Consider the following 16,234-nt stretch of genomic DNA (forward strand, 5'->3'; position numbering starts at 1 on the left):
TATTACGAGCCCTCAGCCCTTACCACCGAATAAGCGTAACCGACAAATACTTTTTTTTTTAGATAAAAAGTTACATTTAAATATTTTATGAAAGTTTGATTTGTCGGTTGCGCTATTCGGCGGTAAAGGCTCGAGAACATACTGGTGCTAAACGTATAGAGTGTGATGTGGCCCTTACGACAGGCCGGACGCTCCTTTGTACTGCGGAAGTTTTATGAAGATTGGTCGAGCACGGAATATTGTTATGATGAAACCGATATTTGTTTCCCTGTTTTCCCACCGGGTTTTCTTTTATTCCTTTCTTCGTACTTACAGATCCCTATATAATATATCCATTATAATATTAAGGATTATCTTAACTGTAAAAAAGCTTGAATATGAATTGCTCCAACTTCATAGCTAAATATTAATTAACTGTGAGATAGTTATAACAAAAAAAATACCCGGCTAAGTTTGTTGTTAGTTCTTCTTCAAACAAGGCGGGTTTGGAATCCTCCTAGCATAAGGAGTATGATGGCAAAACATAGTTATCACCATCATCACACAAATATGTAAACATATATGTATGAACGCTTCATCAGTGCCTGTGACAGGCCTACATGAATAAAGAATTTGGATATTTTGAAAACAATGAATGATCTTTATCGAAATACCTACAGGCAACGTAAACCTAGACTGCTTTGCGGACGGACTATTGGCGCAGTGGGCAGGCAGCTATAAGTTCAAGACCGTTGGTTCGATTCCCACAAACGGAAAATGTTTGTGTTATAAACATGAATGTTTTCTGGGTGTTTATATGTATATTATAAGTATTTATCTATATTATTCATTAAAATATTCATCAGCTATCTTAGTATCCATATCACAAGCTATGCTTAATTTGGGGATAGATGGCGATGTCATAGTATATACTATGACATACAATACTCGTGTAAATTCGATTATTCATCATATGCCTATTGCTTATAATATAAATATAAACACCCACTTTATATGTATACTATAAATATTTATGTATATTAATGATTAATAACAAAATAGCAGTCATCTTAGTACTCATAACACAAGCTACGCTTACTTTGGGGCCAGATGGCGATGCGTGTATTGTCGTAGTATATTTATTGTATAATTAGTATTTTTTAGTAGTGGGTTTTGAATATGTCGGTTTATATTTGTTACCCATAGCTCCTTAGTTTATGGACGAATAATGAGCGTGGGCCTAAAAGTCGCAGTCTCGCCAGTCATATGAAATTTCTCAGTAGTTATCAAAGTAGGCGCAAGGAGCGCTGTTCAATTTGTCAATAAATTATTATTAGCTTCCCCGTTTCTCTCAAAAATCGGAAATGTACACGATACGCTAAAAGCTTGTGTACACGCAAATAAGATTTACAACCGCGTTAGTGGAGGGGGCTCCCTAATGCCATCAATGAATTAGAGAACGTTGCGAGTCGACTATTAGCGAGTGATTCGGTTTATCGATCTGAATGCCAAGTGAGACTCTCTACCTACGACAACAAATTCGATTGATAGTTAACTAAGTATGATTTGTATGGTATCGAACTACTCCATTTAGTCACAGAAATGTTTCCCAGTATTTTAAATAGATGGCGTATAAATCGTAGCTAACTTTAAGTACACTTGTAAACTTAGTAATCGAACATTTAGCACGATCTTGATAAGAAGAATTGCAATTTTTTTTCATCGAATGGCGCTGTGGGCAGGGACTCTGCTTTCTGAGTCCAAGGCCTTGGGTTTGATTCCCACCTCAGCAAAAAGTTTGTTTGATGAACATAAATGTTTCTCGGTGTTTGGTTGTTTATCCGTATATAATAATTATTTACGTATAGTATTCATAAAAATATTCATCAGCTATCCTACCCATATCACAAACTATGCTTACTTTGGGGCTAGATGGCGATATTGCCGTAGTATGTTAGTTTATTTTATTTTATTTGTTGTATAACTCTATATAAATATAATAGTGTCAATTCGATTATTCATCAATTTTACTATGAAATAAAAATAAAATGAAATGAAATGAAAAATGAGAATACATTTTATTGTACTAGGTTTACTACTAACTACTATACTGTACTAGGTAACAGAATGAAATTATAAACAAATAAAACAGTTCATATAACACACCGGTACAATCGAACTATTATCAAATTATTATTACTATTTACTTTTCTGATACAACTTCACTCTTACCAAGCCCTATTACACTTCGCCTGCCGAATTTCGATTTTTTTTGCTCAACAACAATTTGCTCTACACTTCAATTTCACATGATGGTGAGTGCTGATACAGTCTAAGATAGTAACGGGCTAACCTGTTAGGGAGTATGGAGTTATATTAAACCCATCCTCCTAAATGGTTTCTACGCTAAATTGCTTAGAGGCACGTATCTGTCAGTAGGTAAGTAACTAGCCACGGCCGAAGCCTCCTACCATACCAGAACAGGGAAAATTATAAATTTCAAAATTGCAGCTGCCGGATATTGAATCCGAGACTTTGAGTTAGAACCATAGTGCTTACCGCTACGCCAGGGACAGATCGTGAAAACATAAAATTAATTAATTATTTAACAGTTAATTATTATGTTGATGGTTAATATTAATATTACTATTTTCCAGGTACTATATTTTCCACATCCTTTGCTGGTTGGCTGACTGCAATATCAAGGTAATAAAATAGATAAATATATGATTATTTAATTCGGTGTTTCTGCTGCCAAGCAGCACTGTTTCCGGTCTGAAGGCTGAACTTAACACCCACGTATCAGGTTGATGGACACAGGGTGACATTTTGTAAGACGTCTTTCTTACATGCCCTGTAAACTGGCGCTCCGTTCAGCAGACGGTTTTGTTGGACAATGTACTTGGTGCACCAATTATTAATACAAAAAACCACAACACAAGCTACTCTTACTTTGGGACTAGACGGCCATGTGTGTTGCCGTAGTATATTTATATTTATTATTTATTTATATAACAAAACAAGCTTTTTTGTTCGTTTATTGTCGTAGGTAGCACATGGGATTGCTTCTCTCGCGATGCGGTAACGCTCGCTTAACTACTAACGGCTTCGCTTGCGTGGTAATTTGAAAAACATTAAGGAAAAAAGATTCCGACCATTACATACCAATACAGAAACAATTCAATATTATGAACGGTTGTGTTAACGATGTAGTCTTTCCAATAACTGTGCGTTTATCTACATTTCTTAAATTATATAGATTCTTTTTTTGTGATATTGAAATAAACTTTATAAAAATGCCTTTTTTTCTATTGTTAGTGTCGTTTTTTCTACCGTTTGTAGAAAATAAGGCGAAAGATAAAAAAAAATCTTGCTAAGCCAAAGAAGTACTACTTCTAACGCATGTTAAAAAAAACGCGTTAAAAGTTAGAATTATGTAATTACACACCCGTTTTTTTTCCTGCTTCCTTTTTTACAATAAAAGTATTCTTATTTTCCGTTTCTTTTTTTAAATATTATATTCTGATCTGCCGTCACCACGCGGCAGATTAGTTTCATTATTTGATAAAGATGCTCTTTCAAACTGCAACATGCGGGTAGAACTCTTTAAAAATAGATTCCCAAAAATCAAACACTTTGGAGTCTGGAGCTTTGCTTGCGCTTAGATGTTCATCTATTATCAAGTAGCTTTGCTCGTTCATTGTATAGGGTGACCATTTAACACCCAGTAAGTCATCTGGTGTTGGATCTCTGAAAATGAGAAAGATTAGTTAATTGAGGGCCGATTGGCGCAGTTTGCAGCGACCCTGCTTTCTGATTCCAAGGCCGTGGGTTCGATTCCCACTACTGGAAAATGTTTTGTGTGATAAGCATGAATTTTTTTCAGGGTCTGGGTGTTTATATGTATATTCTTTTATTATGTATAGTATTAAAAATGAGAAAGAGTAGTTAATTGACGGACGATTGGCGCAGTTTGCAGCGACCCTGCTTTCTGAGTCCAAGGCCGTAGGTTCGATTCCCACTACTGGAAAATGTTTTGTGTGATGAGCATGAAGGTTTTTCAGTGTCTGGGTGTTTATATGTATATTCTAATATTATTTATAGTATTCATAAAAATATTCATCAGTCATCTTATTACCCATAACACAAGCTACGCTTACTTTGGGGCTAGATAGTGATGTGTGTGTTGGCGTAGTATATTCATTTATTTATTAAAAAAAAAAAATGCAATGAACCGAAGACCTCCCTAGCATAGCGGTGAACGCTGTGGTTTTAAATTCGAGGGAATTTATAATTTTAGATTTCTCTCTGGTCTGGTCTGGTGGAAGACTTCGGCAATACAGGCCGCTAAGCCACAAATACATCGGTTTAAAAATAAGCTCACACCAAAAATAAAAGTGGTGGTAAACTTACCCGTATTTCGCAAAATTTGTCCACAGCTTTGTCACTCTATCGATCATTTTAAAGGCTTTTGAATCCATTGCGATATTTTGTTCATAAATTTTGACCGGAAATATGTAGGACAGATCGTCGCAATGACACACTACGATTTCATCTCGGAAGTCTGGAATACCCATCAATTGCGTAAAAAAGTTCCTATCAGATTTGCAGTTGAATTTGTAAAAAAAAAGCTTGTTCTTGTTTTTTGTTTCCGCGACAACCTTTTGCCATAATATCGATGGATATATAAAATTGTCCGCAGAAACATATTCTATGAACCGGTCTAAAGTTTCAGTGGACACTTTTTGCTTTCCGAAATAGAATCTTTTGATTCTCTTTGCAACTTCGATTTGCTCTTTTAGGGAGCAATAGATTTCTATAGGCTTTGGAACGAAATAGTCCAAGTATCTATTTGATTGCTCGTAAATATTTGTTAGGTCGTAACTACCAGCTAGGAATATGATTCCTTCGTCCGCCGTGTATCCATTCATTACCTCTATATTTTCATGAATGCCGCTCCGTAAAACTTCATAAATGTCGCCATAGAAAAATCTCTCGACATCAGGAAATTCTTTTTCACTCACAATACCGAAAGATACGCAAGGATATTCTTTTATATTCTCCACTAGAGTAAGTTTTATTTGTTTGTTAATGAGGTTCTCGACCGGCTGCGTTTTTAAAAATTCAAATACTTCTGTTTCATTGTTAGTCTCGCAACCTAGATCTTTTGCGAGCGCTAGTGCACGTTCGCAAGGTAAGAATACATTTGGCAACCAGCATGTCGCTATACCACTTTGTATTATCGCTCTTCTAAACAATCCTTTACTCATGGGTGACATGCAATGGAACGAAATGCATGCACCGCCTGCGCTTTGACCGAATATGGTTACATTATTTGGGTCTCCACCAAATTTTTCTATATTATTGTTTACCCACCGTAACGCGGCCACTTGGTCTTTGATCCCGGCGTTGCCTGGAACATCTTTCGTGTCAAGGCAAAGGAATCCAAGCACTTCGAGTCTATAATTAATTGTTACGAGGATAACGTTTTGTCTAACAAGAAATTCTGGTCCGTATAAGTCGTCATTGCCACTTCCATTAATTAAACCTCCGCCGTGAATCCAAAACATGACTGGTAAACGTTTGTTTGGTTTCAATTCAGGCGTATACACGTTCAGGTTCAGACAATCTTCACTGCCATGAATTTTTTTGTTGTACAAATCATATTGGTAGCATATTGGGCCGAACGCTTTAGCGGAGCGTATACCGTTCCAGGGTTTCAGTTTTTGCGGAGCCTGAAATTTTGTAAATAGATTTAACATTTCAATGAAGATGACTTGTAATAGTCTTTACTGTTATTTATGGACCTAACTTAGAGAAGCTATGTTAGAGTAAATATAAGTTAATTATTTTTTAATATTAGTTATTCGTATGTATGTAATTTTAATTAAACAACACCAGCAGTCTATTTTTCTTATGTTTTCCTAATCCTAAGGCGGCCTGGCAGAGATCGTTACTAAGAGATTAGATCACTTATTTTTGCTTCTGTCTTATTTTATCTATTCTTTTTTAATTTTACTTGTATTGTGTAAATAAATAAAATAAATAAATAAAAATGTCCACGAAAATGAGGGCATGCGTTTGTGGGAGACAGCTGAGCTGTCCATATTTATTTGCACCCAATGTAAACCCATACGTTTCTAATGCAAACAAGATATACATTCTAATGTTTATTCACGAATACGGTAAATCCTCTTTGATGCTCGATCTCCAAACATTAGAATCTTATTTTCTTTACCACTAGATATGTACGTATTCGTTTATGTTAGGTTAACATTTAACTATCTGCCCCTTGTCCTTGGTATGCGTACGCAGGCCATATATTTTTTTGGAGACCATTTTAAAGGTACCTTACATATTGGATAGAAGCAGGCGTTACTTTGCGGAATTCCATGTTAATTTGATATACTCCGCAAATAGCGTGCAGATACGGCGTGATTTATAATTTCTTCAATCTTTATACTCCACACCAAACAGATCTTCGGCAATGTACTTTCTACGTACGTTTTGCCCCGACACCGGAGCATCCGACGGAGATGTTGACTTTACAATGAACAAACAAAAGGTACCTTACCTTAAATCTGAGATCACCCAGTGGTGGCTCCGCGTACGGGATGCCTTTAAAACTGAAATAATCGCCACCGTACTTATTTTTCTCCTTTGTACCTTCAAGAATTCCTTCTGCCACTTCAACTTTCGCCATTGCATATAGTATTTAAACGTGAGAATATTTACTTCTAAGATATCGACAGAACGAGTTATGTTGTTTGTTGAACCACAAAATAATGTTTTTAATCACTTTAACTTGTAGTATGATAACAAAGCGACACCAAATAGTGTCACTATATTTTCTGCTTTGCATGTAGGTACCTTAGTACTCGAAAGCAATTAGGTTATCAATCAGTGATAATAACAAGCGGCTATCTCCTTCCAACGATTTGTTGACTAGTTTTATATTACTAGCTGTTGCCCGCGACTTCGACCGCGTTTGTTTTTGTTTTTTGAGACACATGGACGTTAAATTTAGGTTTAGTTGTACTGAAATTTTTAAGTTGTGAATTCTTATAAAAAAAATCTATTCGTATAAACAATATCTGAAAAGAACTGCCTGACCAGTCTCAGCTCCTCCTATCACATACATAAAATAGTTATCGTTATAGGACGAATCGAAATCGCATTGTTAGTTGAGTTATATGCTAAAGGTTAATGAAGAATATTTCTAAAATTTTTTATATAGTCCTTGTTAATCGTCAAACTTTTTCATCACCTCTCCCAAAGGAACTGAGCATAATTTCGGAATAAAAAGTATCCTATATTACTTCTATTACCTCCAAGAATATGTTTCCAAAGTTTCATGATGATCGGTTCAGTAGTTTTTGCGTGAAAGCGTAACAAACAAACTTACATTCACATTTATAATATTAGTAGGGATGTATGCCGGATGCTATTAGCGGTGATATCCTAATGGTCCCGGCTTCATTTTCGTGGGGCCGAGTTCGAATCCAAGCACCTAACTTATCTAAGTTAAAATATCACTTGCTTTAACGGTGAAACCGGCATGCTTGAGAGTTCTCCATAATGTTCTCAAAGGCGTGTGAAGTCTACCAATCTGGGCCAGCGTGGTGGACACAGCATAAAATCTTTTTCATTGTGGAGGAGACCCGACTCAGACAGATTGGTAGACTTCACACGCCTTTGAGAACATTAATTCGCTTTGAATTTAATTCGGAGATCCCGGGTTCGATTCCCGGCAGTAGCAGTTTGGGATTTATAATTTGTGAATTTTCTCTGGTCCGGTCTGGTGGGAGGCTTTTGCCGTGGCTAGTTACCACCCTACCGACAAAGACGTGCCGCTAAGCGGTTTAGTGTTCCGGTGCGATGTCGCGTAGAAACCGATTAGGGCCTAGCTATTATGAAAATTGAGCTTAATTTGCTATACTCCGCGAAAAGCAGGAGAATCTGTATTGTGTATATTATAATTTCTTCAAATCTTTAAACTCCACACCAAAAAGATCTTCAGCAATGTACACTCTCCGCACGATTCGCTGCGAAACCGAAAAAAAAATTTAGAAAAAAGCCTCTTTATATGTGGCAACACTCATTTGAATTAACTCTGTAGTTTTGCCGTGATGCAAGATACAGACAGACGGACAGACAGACAGATAACATCTTTGGTTGAGCAAAGTTAAAATTATATGTAAACTATATGGTTTGATATGTGTGGCAACACTGCCTATAACAAGATCTCTGTGCCTGTTCAAAGATCTCTGTGCTTTATTTTATTATTTTAATTTATTTTGTGTGTTTTCAGTGCCCAAATCCAATTTAATCGCCTAATTTATATCATAATTAGTAGTATAGGTATATTAATATTTTAACAAACATTGATAATCTGATTGGTCTATATCTGCAGGTCTCCACTCCACTGCTCTTCCGAGGAAAAATTACCGCACCACTTTACCTACTCACGTTCGGTATACATTTTTAACACCTCCCCTGTCCTTATGTTCATTTTATGGTACGGAATACGGGGTGGGGATAAAAAAGCCATACGCCTCTAAAGTGCTCTTCAGCGTTAAGGGCGATCTTGACGGCCGATTGGCGCAGTTTGCAGCGACCCTGCTTTCTGAGTCGAAGGCCGTGGGTTCGATTCCCACAACTGGAAAATGTTTGTGTGATGAGCATGAATGTTTTTCAGTGTCTGGGTGTTTATATATTATATTCTAAGTATTTATGTATATTATGCATAAAAATATTCATCAGTCATCTTAGTACCCATAACACAAGCTACGCTCTTACTTTGGGGCTAGGTGGCGATGTGTGTATTGTCGTAGTATATTTATTTATTTATTTTATTTATCTTCATTGAGAGCTACCTTTGTTACATTACTTTACATATTTAACCAACTTCTAAAAAGGCAGAGGTTGTTAATTGTATGAATTGGACAGCCGATTGGCGCAGTGGCAGCGACCCTGCTTTCTGAGTTCAAGGCCGTGGGTTCGATTTACATGAATGTTTTTCAGTGTCTGGGCGTTAATATGTATAGATTATAAGTATTTATTTATATCATTCATAAACATATTCATCAGTAATCTTAGTACCCATAACACAAGGTACGCTTGTTTTGGGGCTAGATGGCGATGTGTGTATTGTCGAAGTATATTTATTTATTAAACAAAAACAAAAAAAACAGAATATTGTTTATGTGCATATCTATCATAGGTACGCTGTTTTCTCTTGGGTTCTGTGATTTTTTTTATATTCCTCTAAAAGTTAGCCCTTGACTGCAATCTTACCTGTTGGTTAGCGATGATGTCAACGGGCTTACCTGATCCCCCTGATCGGTTTCCACGCGACATCGTACCGGAACGCTATAACGCTTAGCGGTAAATAGAGTAACTAACCACGGCCGAAGCCTCCCACCGGACAAGACCAAAGAAAATTGAGAATTTTTCTCTGGTCAGGTCTTCTAAATTACCCCTGCCGGAAATCGAAATCGGGACCTCCACACGCTCACCACTGCGTCACGGATTATTTTGAATGATTATTTTTTCATTCAATAAGAGTCCATTTTTTCTCGGTAATGAAAAAGCCGGGTCGATAGCCTCATGTCACGGAGAGTCGCTGAGGTTATGTCCGACTTACTGACTAGAACCCAACGACATTAGTATTCATCATCAACATCATCACATCAACCCATGACCGGCCCACTACAGAGCACGGGTCTCCTCCCACAATGAGAAGGGGTTAAAGCCGTAGTCCACCACGCTGGCCTAGTGCGGATTGGTGGAGTCCAAACACCTTTGAGAACATTATGTAGAACTCTCAGGCATCATAATCGGCAACATCGTGAGGAAATCAGCATGGTTTCCTCACGATGTTTTCCTTCACCGTAGAAGCAAGTCAAATTAAAAAAAGTCAAAATTAATTTATTTCAAGTAGGCCTAATCTAAGCACTTTTGAAACGTCAAGTCTGTCTGTGTGTAGTGACTCTACCACCTGTTCGGAAGGCAGATTCTACCGAGAAGAAGCCGGCAAGAAACTCAGCAGTTGCTCTTCCAATATCGACAATTTACATTTTACATTTTAAAATTCATTTTTCTATCTTGTGAGAGATGAAAGCGGAGCCGGATGCTTCCAAGAAACCTTGTCATTAAGAAATTCATCAATTGTATAATAACCTCGCTGTAATAAATGTGTTTTAACACATTCTTTAAACTTATGCATTGGTAGGTCCAAAATTACCTTAGGAATCATATTATAAAAGCGTATACTCAATCCCACAAATGACTTCTGCACCTTTCGCAGACGATATGCAGATGTCACTAATTTATGACCAAGTGATATTTTAATTACTTAAAACGCACATCACTAAGAAAAGTTACAGGTGCGTGCTGGGATCCGAACTCGGCCCCCCGAAAGTCGAGCTCCTGTCAAATGCGATAACACCGCTTCGCATTCGTACCTCATTTTATTTTTCAACTGAAGTATTTGTTTACTCTAATCTATCTTGTCTCCTTAATATTATCAAGTATAAACTCTGCGACTTACCGCTGCAATACAAGTTCACTAAGAATTTTAATATGCAATAAAATATACCTAATACTGCTTTACAACCTTCTTAGGTGACATCGTAAACCTGAAGCGCAAAGCCACATATTATTATATCCGTCTTAGTAACGTTACTTTATGTTTATACCTACGCCGGAAATTAAAACTCTGGAGTAAGACAGACCGCCAAATTATATGCATTGTGAGAACATTATTTACAATTTTCCTGTATCTTTATGTTGTGTATAATAAAATTGTTTATATTCATTCATTCACCGATTTAAAAACTAAGTGGTTTTTCAATATTTCTGGTGTTTTTCAAAATAATAACTCTCATTTCTCACAAGATAGTGAATTTAAAAGATGGTAAACTGTAAAATGATGTTGACAAAGAGCAATCTGCTGAGTTTCTTATCGACTCTTCTCGGTGGTATCTGCCTTCCGATCCGGTAGTAGAGTCACTAAAACAGACTGACTTGACGTTTCAAAAGTGCTGATGCACTAGACCTATTTGAAATAAATGAATGTAGAATTTTTTGTTTTTTTTTTACACCATCTTGCAATCTTTTCCAGCCAGGAATTGAACTCGGGACCTCTAACTTTAAATGGGACGTCAATAGGGTAAATTAGGGTAAGTAATTGTATATAATCTTAATATATAAAAATCTTCTGTCACGATGTTTGTCCGCGATGGACTCCTAAACTACTTAACCGATTTTAAATTAAATTGGCACACCGTGAGCAGTCTGGTCCAACTTAAGAGATAGGATAGCTTAGATCTTTAATTATAGTCACAATTATATTTTATTGCAAATTATTTGTCTATAATTAATTGACAGTCACATGTTATATATATACTACTATGATCATTTAAGACTTAGCGATACTGAATACTTTAAAAACAAAATCAAACGCAGACGAAGTCGCGGGCAACAGCTAGTATACATATATGTCTATAACGGATTATCAGATGATTCTATGATAATATTAAGGATTACATGTATAATTAAAAATCTTGGGTATGAATTGCGTTAACTTCATAGCTAAATATTAATTCGACTGTGAGATGGTTATAGCAAAAAAGAAAAACCCCGGCAAGTTTGTTATGAGCTCTTCTTAAACCAGTGCAGGTTTGGAACTCTCCTAATTTTAGTTTTAAGTTATCACATCTGTAGTTATCACCATCACCTAACATTAGTGGTAACATGTGATATGGACAGGCACTTATGAACGCTTCATAGGTGCCTGTAATAAGGTCTACATGAATAAAACATTTTTGAATTTTGAATTTAAATTTAGTTGTGGGATTCGAACCCACAGCCCTGGACTCAGAAAGCAGAGACACTTACTTGGCTCACTGCGCCAATCGACCGTCAAAGCATCGTAGGTACAAATTAGGTAGCGGTTAGACTAAAAAATCATTACCATATAATATGATAATAAAATATATTTCTGACTATGTTTATAACGGTGATATGACTCCAACATGATAAAATGGAACGTCAGCTTGCTTATAGATGTTCTTCCAAAATTGCACCGTGCTAGCATCCGGTTGAATCCCTGTTGTAAGATTGAATCCGATGTCTAGGTAGCTTTGTGTGGTAGCGTTGTATTGGTCCCAAATAACACACAAAGAACAGTCTGGCGTTGGGTCGCTAAAACATATTATACTATATATATATATCCAAATTTAAGAGAAAACGTCACTGCAATAATGTGATCGTTAGAAGCAAATAAACTTGCAGTACAATACAATAAGTTTGTATTAAGCGCCAGCTTATAGAAAAGTCCTATTATAGTATAAAGGATTAAGTAAACGATAAAAAGCTTGGGCGTGAACAATTGCTCTAACCAGGTTGCATTTTAAATATTCTCAAATTACAATGTGAGATGGTGATAACAAAAAGAATACTAGGCTATGTTAGTTCTTAGACCAGGGCGCGTTTGGTACCCTTGCTTACGAATGTAGTTATCGACATCACTACTCACTGTTATGTTCACATTTTGGATATAATCAACGCATCAAAAGTGCCTATTTGAATAAAAAAATATTTGACTTTGACTTTGAAACCATTGTTCGTAATTAATATAAAATTAAATTTAAAAAACGCTTGTTTACTTACGCGTTAGAAGTTATACTTTTTTGGCTTAACAAGATAAAAATCTTTTCAAAAATTTTATCTCCCGCCTTATTCTACGTTTGTTGAAAAAACGACACTAACAATAAAAAAAAGGCATTGTTTAAATTATTGAAAGTCAACTGTCAAACCTTTTTAGAAAAACTAAAATGTTGACTAAAACTAACTTCATGGTGTCGGATTTTTGTGACTGTGTGCGCGCGCTTCGTAAAAATTTACTCTCACCATTTTTCCCTAACGCGCCAAAAGAAGTATAACTTCAAAAAATAAAAAAAAGTAAAATTCCCTCTAGTATGATACTCATATTAAGAGAGTTGTGAAAAAAATAAAAGACGCAATTTAGTGGCCATCTTAGATTTTTAAATTTGTCATAGTATTCTGTTCAAGCCCTTACATTTGATAAGTACTCATATTGTGGGAGATGTGAAAAAATATATAAGTAATCCGCCTTTTTGCGTTTGCGGATCTTGGACCGATTTTCATCCCACATAGCTAAGAACAATCCGACTTATTTACCTTTCAAGCAAAATAAACAAAATCGGAATCGATTCATCCGTTTGGAAAATATGATGCTACAGACAGACAAAATATATGATTCAATTGTTGTATTACTGACCTGTATTTTGCGTAGTTGGCAAACAGAGTGGTTATCTGTTGAATTATTCTAAAGGATTCACTGTTCTTAATGATAGGCAAATTGTACATATTTGCGTAGAATAAATACATTTCGATGTCCCTTTGGCCAACTCCAGTTAATCCGTAATTAAGTTTGTCTCTACTGTAAACATTCCTTTCTGATACGCCGGAAAATCGGTACAGGAATTTCTTCCTAGCATATGCTAAGGATATATCTCTCATGTACCTCAATGATTGATATTTATATGTATCGCTTTGTAACTTGACAAATTCCTTCATAGTGTTTAAGTTAATAGGTTTATTTCCAAAATAAAAATCCTTAATAGCATCAGACACTGGTAAGTAAACATTTGCACTCACGTAGTACAGAAATCTTCTAGGATTCAGTAATTCTGGATACCGGTTGTATACATCAAGTAAATATTCCTCAAAATAAGAGATGGCGCTAAGGCCTTCATTATTCGAGTAGCCTATCATTATATCAACATCATTAACGTTGCCTTTTAAAAGTGAGGTGATAGGTGCTTCAGTTAAGAATCTCTCCTGACCGAAGTCCTTTTCTGCAACTGGCCCGAACTGATACATTTTCACGAGATTATTTATATATTCTTCCGCGATTATAACATGTGGTCTAGTGTTCAATAATTTAGAAGCTGGAACGTTCTGTAGGAATTTAAAAAGCGCAGTGGTATTCTCGGTTTCAAATCCCATAATTTTCCCCAGCGTAAGACCCCTTCGTGCTGATTCAAACTCTACACCGATGTCCAGAAGAGGTACTCCACTCATTGCAATGGCTCTGTGGAAAAGGCCTTTCGACATCCTGGATATGCAGTGTAGAAGACAACATATCCCTCCAGCGGTGTTACCAAAGATGGTCACCTTCTTCGGATTGCCACCGAAATTCGCAATATTACGTTGTACCCATTTCAAAGCAGCTACTTGATCTTTCATACCAGCATTGCCAGGTACCTCTTTAGACCCCAAGCTCAAGAATCCTATAGCGTCTAATCGATAATTCATTGTCACAAGAACAACGTTTTGGGGAATCAATAAATCTGGTCCGAATTTGTCATCGTTTCCCGAACCAGTCTGGAAACCTCCGCCATGTATATAAACCATGACAGCCATTGGAGATTCTGGCTTCACATTTGGAGTGTAAACATTCAAATAGAGACAGTCTTCGCTAGAGAATAAAATCTCCTGATTGAGATTATCTATTTGTGTGCATATGTTTCCATGCTGCGTTGCATTTCTTATGCCTTTCCATCGAGGTGCAGGCTGGGGAGGCTGAAAATAATTGAGGCGTGTTATTGAATTAATCATTGACCTTTATCGACCAATTACCAGCCAACTAAAAAGGCACAGGTTTCCTCGCAGAATGAGACCGTTAGATACGTAGTCGGCTAACAAAACCGACTTAATATTTTTTTCATCTATCAAGTGTCTGTTTACGAGTTTCCTAAACATGAAATATCGTATCGTAAATGAGAAGTGGTTAAGGCCGTAGTCCACCACGCTGGCCCAGTTCGGATTGGTGGACTTCGCACACCTTTGAGAACATTATGGAGAACTCTCAGGGATGCAGGTTTCCTCACGATGTTTTCTTTGACCCTTAAAGCAAGTGATATTTTAATTGCCTGAAATGCACATAACTTACAAAAGATAGAGGTGCGTGCTGGGATTCTAACTCGGACCCCTGAAAGTGAAGTCGAGCTCCTACCCACTGGGCTATCATGTTGAAATACTATCTGTACTTAATATAATGTGTTTGTATACTATGCACTACCAGTACGATTGAAAAAACTTTACGTTTAGTATTTGATTTATTGAGGTAGGTGAAGTCTATGTATCAGTACACTGCGTCCCGTAGTTAACGCGGGCAACGCTGCAGGGCACGTACCATACTTAATAAATATTAACCTTCATAATGCCAATAAATAACTGCAAAATAACTAAGCGCCTCCAGTTTCACTACCTTCTGACAAATGTCGGATCGCTTATTCACAAATTTTGTTTTTGTCATTTGATATGAAGTAAGAAAGTGACATAACTCGGTGTCTTCTGACACAGGGGTAGTAAAACTACCCTTAAAAGAAGGCTCCAGCCATTAGTGTTTACAGTAATTTTATTTACCCAAATAAACTATTTTTATTTATTTATTTTATAACTTACGTTAAGGCTATCCAAGTATTGTCAGAAGGCGTGGAAACAGGCACTTAGTAAATTACCTGAAATCTCAGGTCGCCCAAAGGTGGGGCGGCATACGGGATACCTTTGAACCCGCTATACGTCGCTTCTTCGGTCACTGTCATGCGTTGCTCTCCTTCCAACATCCCTTGCTCCACTGACACCAGGACCGCCGTGGCATTATACTAGAGGAAAATACAGTAAGGGGGTTATATGGGGGTGTCAGATTCTATGATGAATTCCAGCACGCACTTCTAACTTTTGAAAGTTATGTGCGTTTTAAGTAATTAAAATATCACTTGCTTCAACGGTGAAGGAAAACATCGTAAGGAAACCTGCATGACTGAGAGTTCTACACAATGTTCTCAAAGGTGTGTGGAGTCCACCAACCCGCACTGGACCAGCGTGGTGGCCAGCTTCTCATTGTGGGAGGAAACCCGTGCCCTGTGTGAGCCAATAATGGATTGAATTAAAACAAAAATTATAATTGACGGATTAACCGCGTGAAATACTGTTAGAATGGGGAACATCTTTTTAAACCCCGATGCATAAATAACAGGGTGTTATACGATTTACATGCGGGTGTGCGTCTGTCTATGACTTTGTAGCTCATAAACGGATGAATCGATTTCAATTTTTTCTTTTTAAAAGGTGAATCAGGAGTATTCTTCTCTGTTTGCTGAAAATCGGTTCATTATGTTCATTTCTTTCACAACTCCCTGAATAAAGGTTAAAATGTAAG

At 36.8% G+C, this 16,234-nt stretch overlaps 2 protein-coding genes across 2 annotated transcripts; both read right to left on the reverse strand.

Annotated features, from left to right (window-relative positions):
• Positions 1-3,392: 3,392 nt before the first annotated feature.
• On the reverse strand, positions 3,393-6,808 carry LOC120630033 (esterase FE4-like). The gene is made up of 3 exons (XM_039899157.1): positions 6,554-6,808; positions 4,393-5,714; positions 3,393-3,729 (listed from the first exon to the last, which is right to left on the reverse strand). Exons 1-3 carry the CDS (start codon positions 6,680-6,682, stop codon positions 3,558-3,560), a joined length of 1,623 nt encoding a protein of 540 aa, XP_039755091.1. The 5' UTR covers positions 6,683-6,808; the 3' UTR covers positions 3,393-3,557.
• A 5,185-nt stretch (positions 6,809-11,993) lies between these two features.
• On the reverse strand, positions 11,994-15,654 carry LOC120630154 (venom carboxylesterase-6-like). Its single transcript, XM_039899304.1, has 3 exons — positions 15,534-15,654; positions 13,286-14,592; positions 11,994-12,186 (listed from the first exon to the last, which is right to left on the reverse strand). The coding sequence occupies exons 1-3, from the start codon at positions 15,636-15,638 to the stop codon at positions 11,994-11,996; spliced, it is 1,605 nt and encodes a 534-aa protein (XP_039755238.1). The 5' UTR covers positions 15,639-15,654.
• Between the last annotated feature and the right edge of the window lie 580 nt (positions 15,655-16,234).

The sequence above is a fragment of the Pararge aegeria genome, chromosome 15, assembly GCF_905163445.1.
Source record: "Pararge aegeria chromosome 15, ilParAegt1.1, whole genome shotgun sequence".
NCBI lineage: Eukaryota > Metazoa > Arthropoda > Insecta > Lepidoptera > Nymphalidae > Pararge > Pararge aegeria.

Bases quoted from the DNA above. Each gene is read 5' to 3' on its own strand.
- LOC120630033 (XM_039899157.1), bottom strand. From the start codon at position 6,682: ATGGCGAAAGTTGAAGTGGCAGAAGGAATTCTTGAAGGTACAAAGGAG. The intron at 5,715-6,553 runs GTAAGGTACCTT...ACAAAATTTCAG, and splicing joins TGGGTGATCTCAGATTTAAG to GCTCCGCAAAAACTGAAACC. The intron at 3,730-4,392 runs GTAAGTTTACCA...TCTCATTTTCAG, and splicing joins ACAAATTTTGCGAAATACGG to AGATCCAACACCAGATGACT.
- LOC120630154 (XM_039899304.1), bottom strand. From the start codon at position 15,638: ATGTTGGAAGGAGAGCAACGCATGACAGTGACCGAAGAAGCGACGTAT. The intron at 14,593-15,533 runs GTAATTTACTAA...AATTATTTTCAG, and splicing joins TGGGCGACCTGAGATTTCAG to CCTCCCCAGCCTGCACCTCG. The intron at 12,187-13,285 runs GTCAGTAATACA...AATATGTTTTAG, and splicing joins GCCAACTACGCAAAATACAG to CGACCCAACGCCAGACTGTT.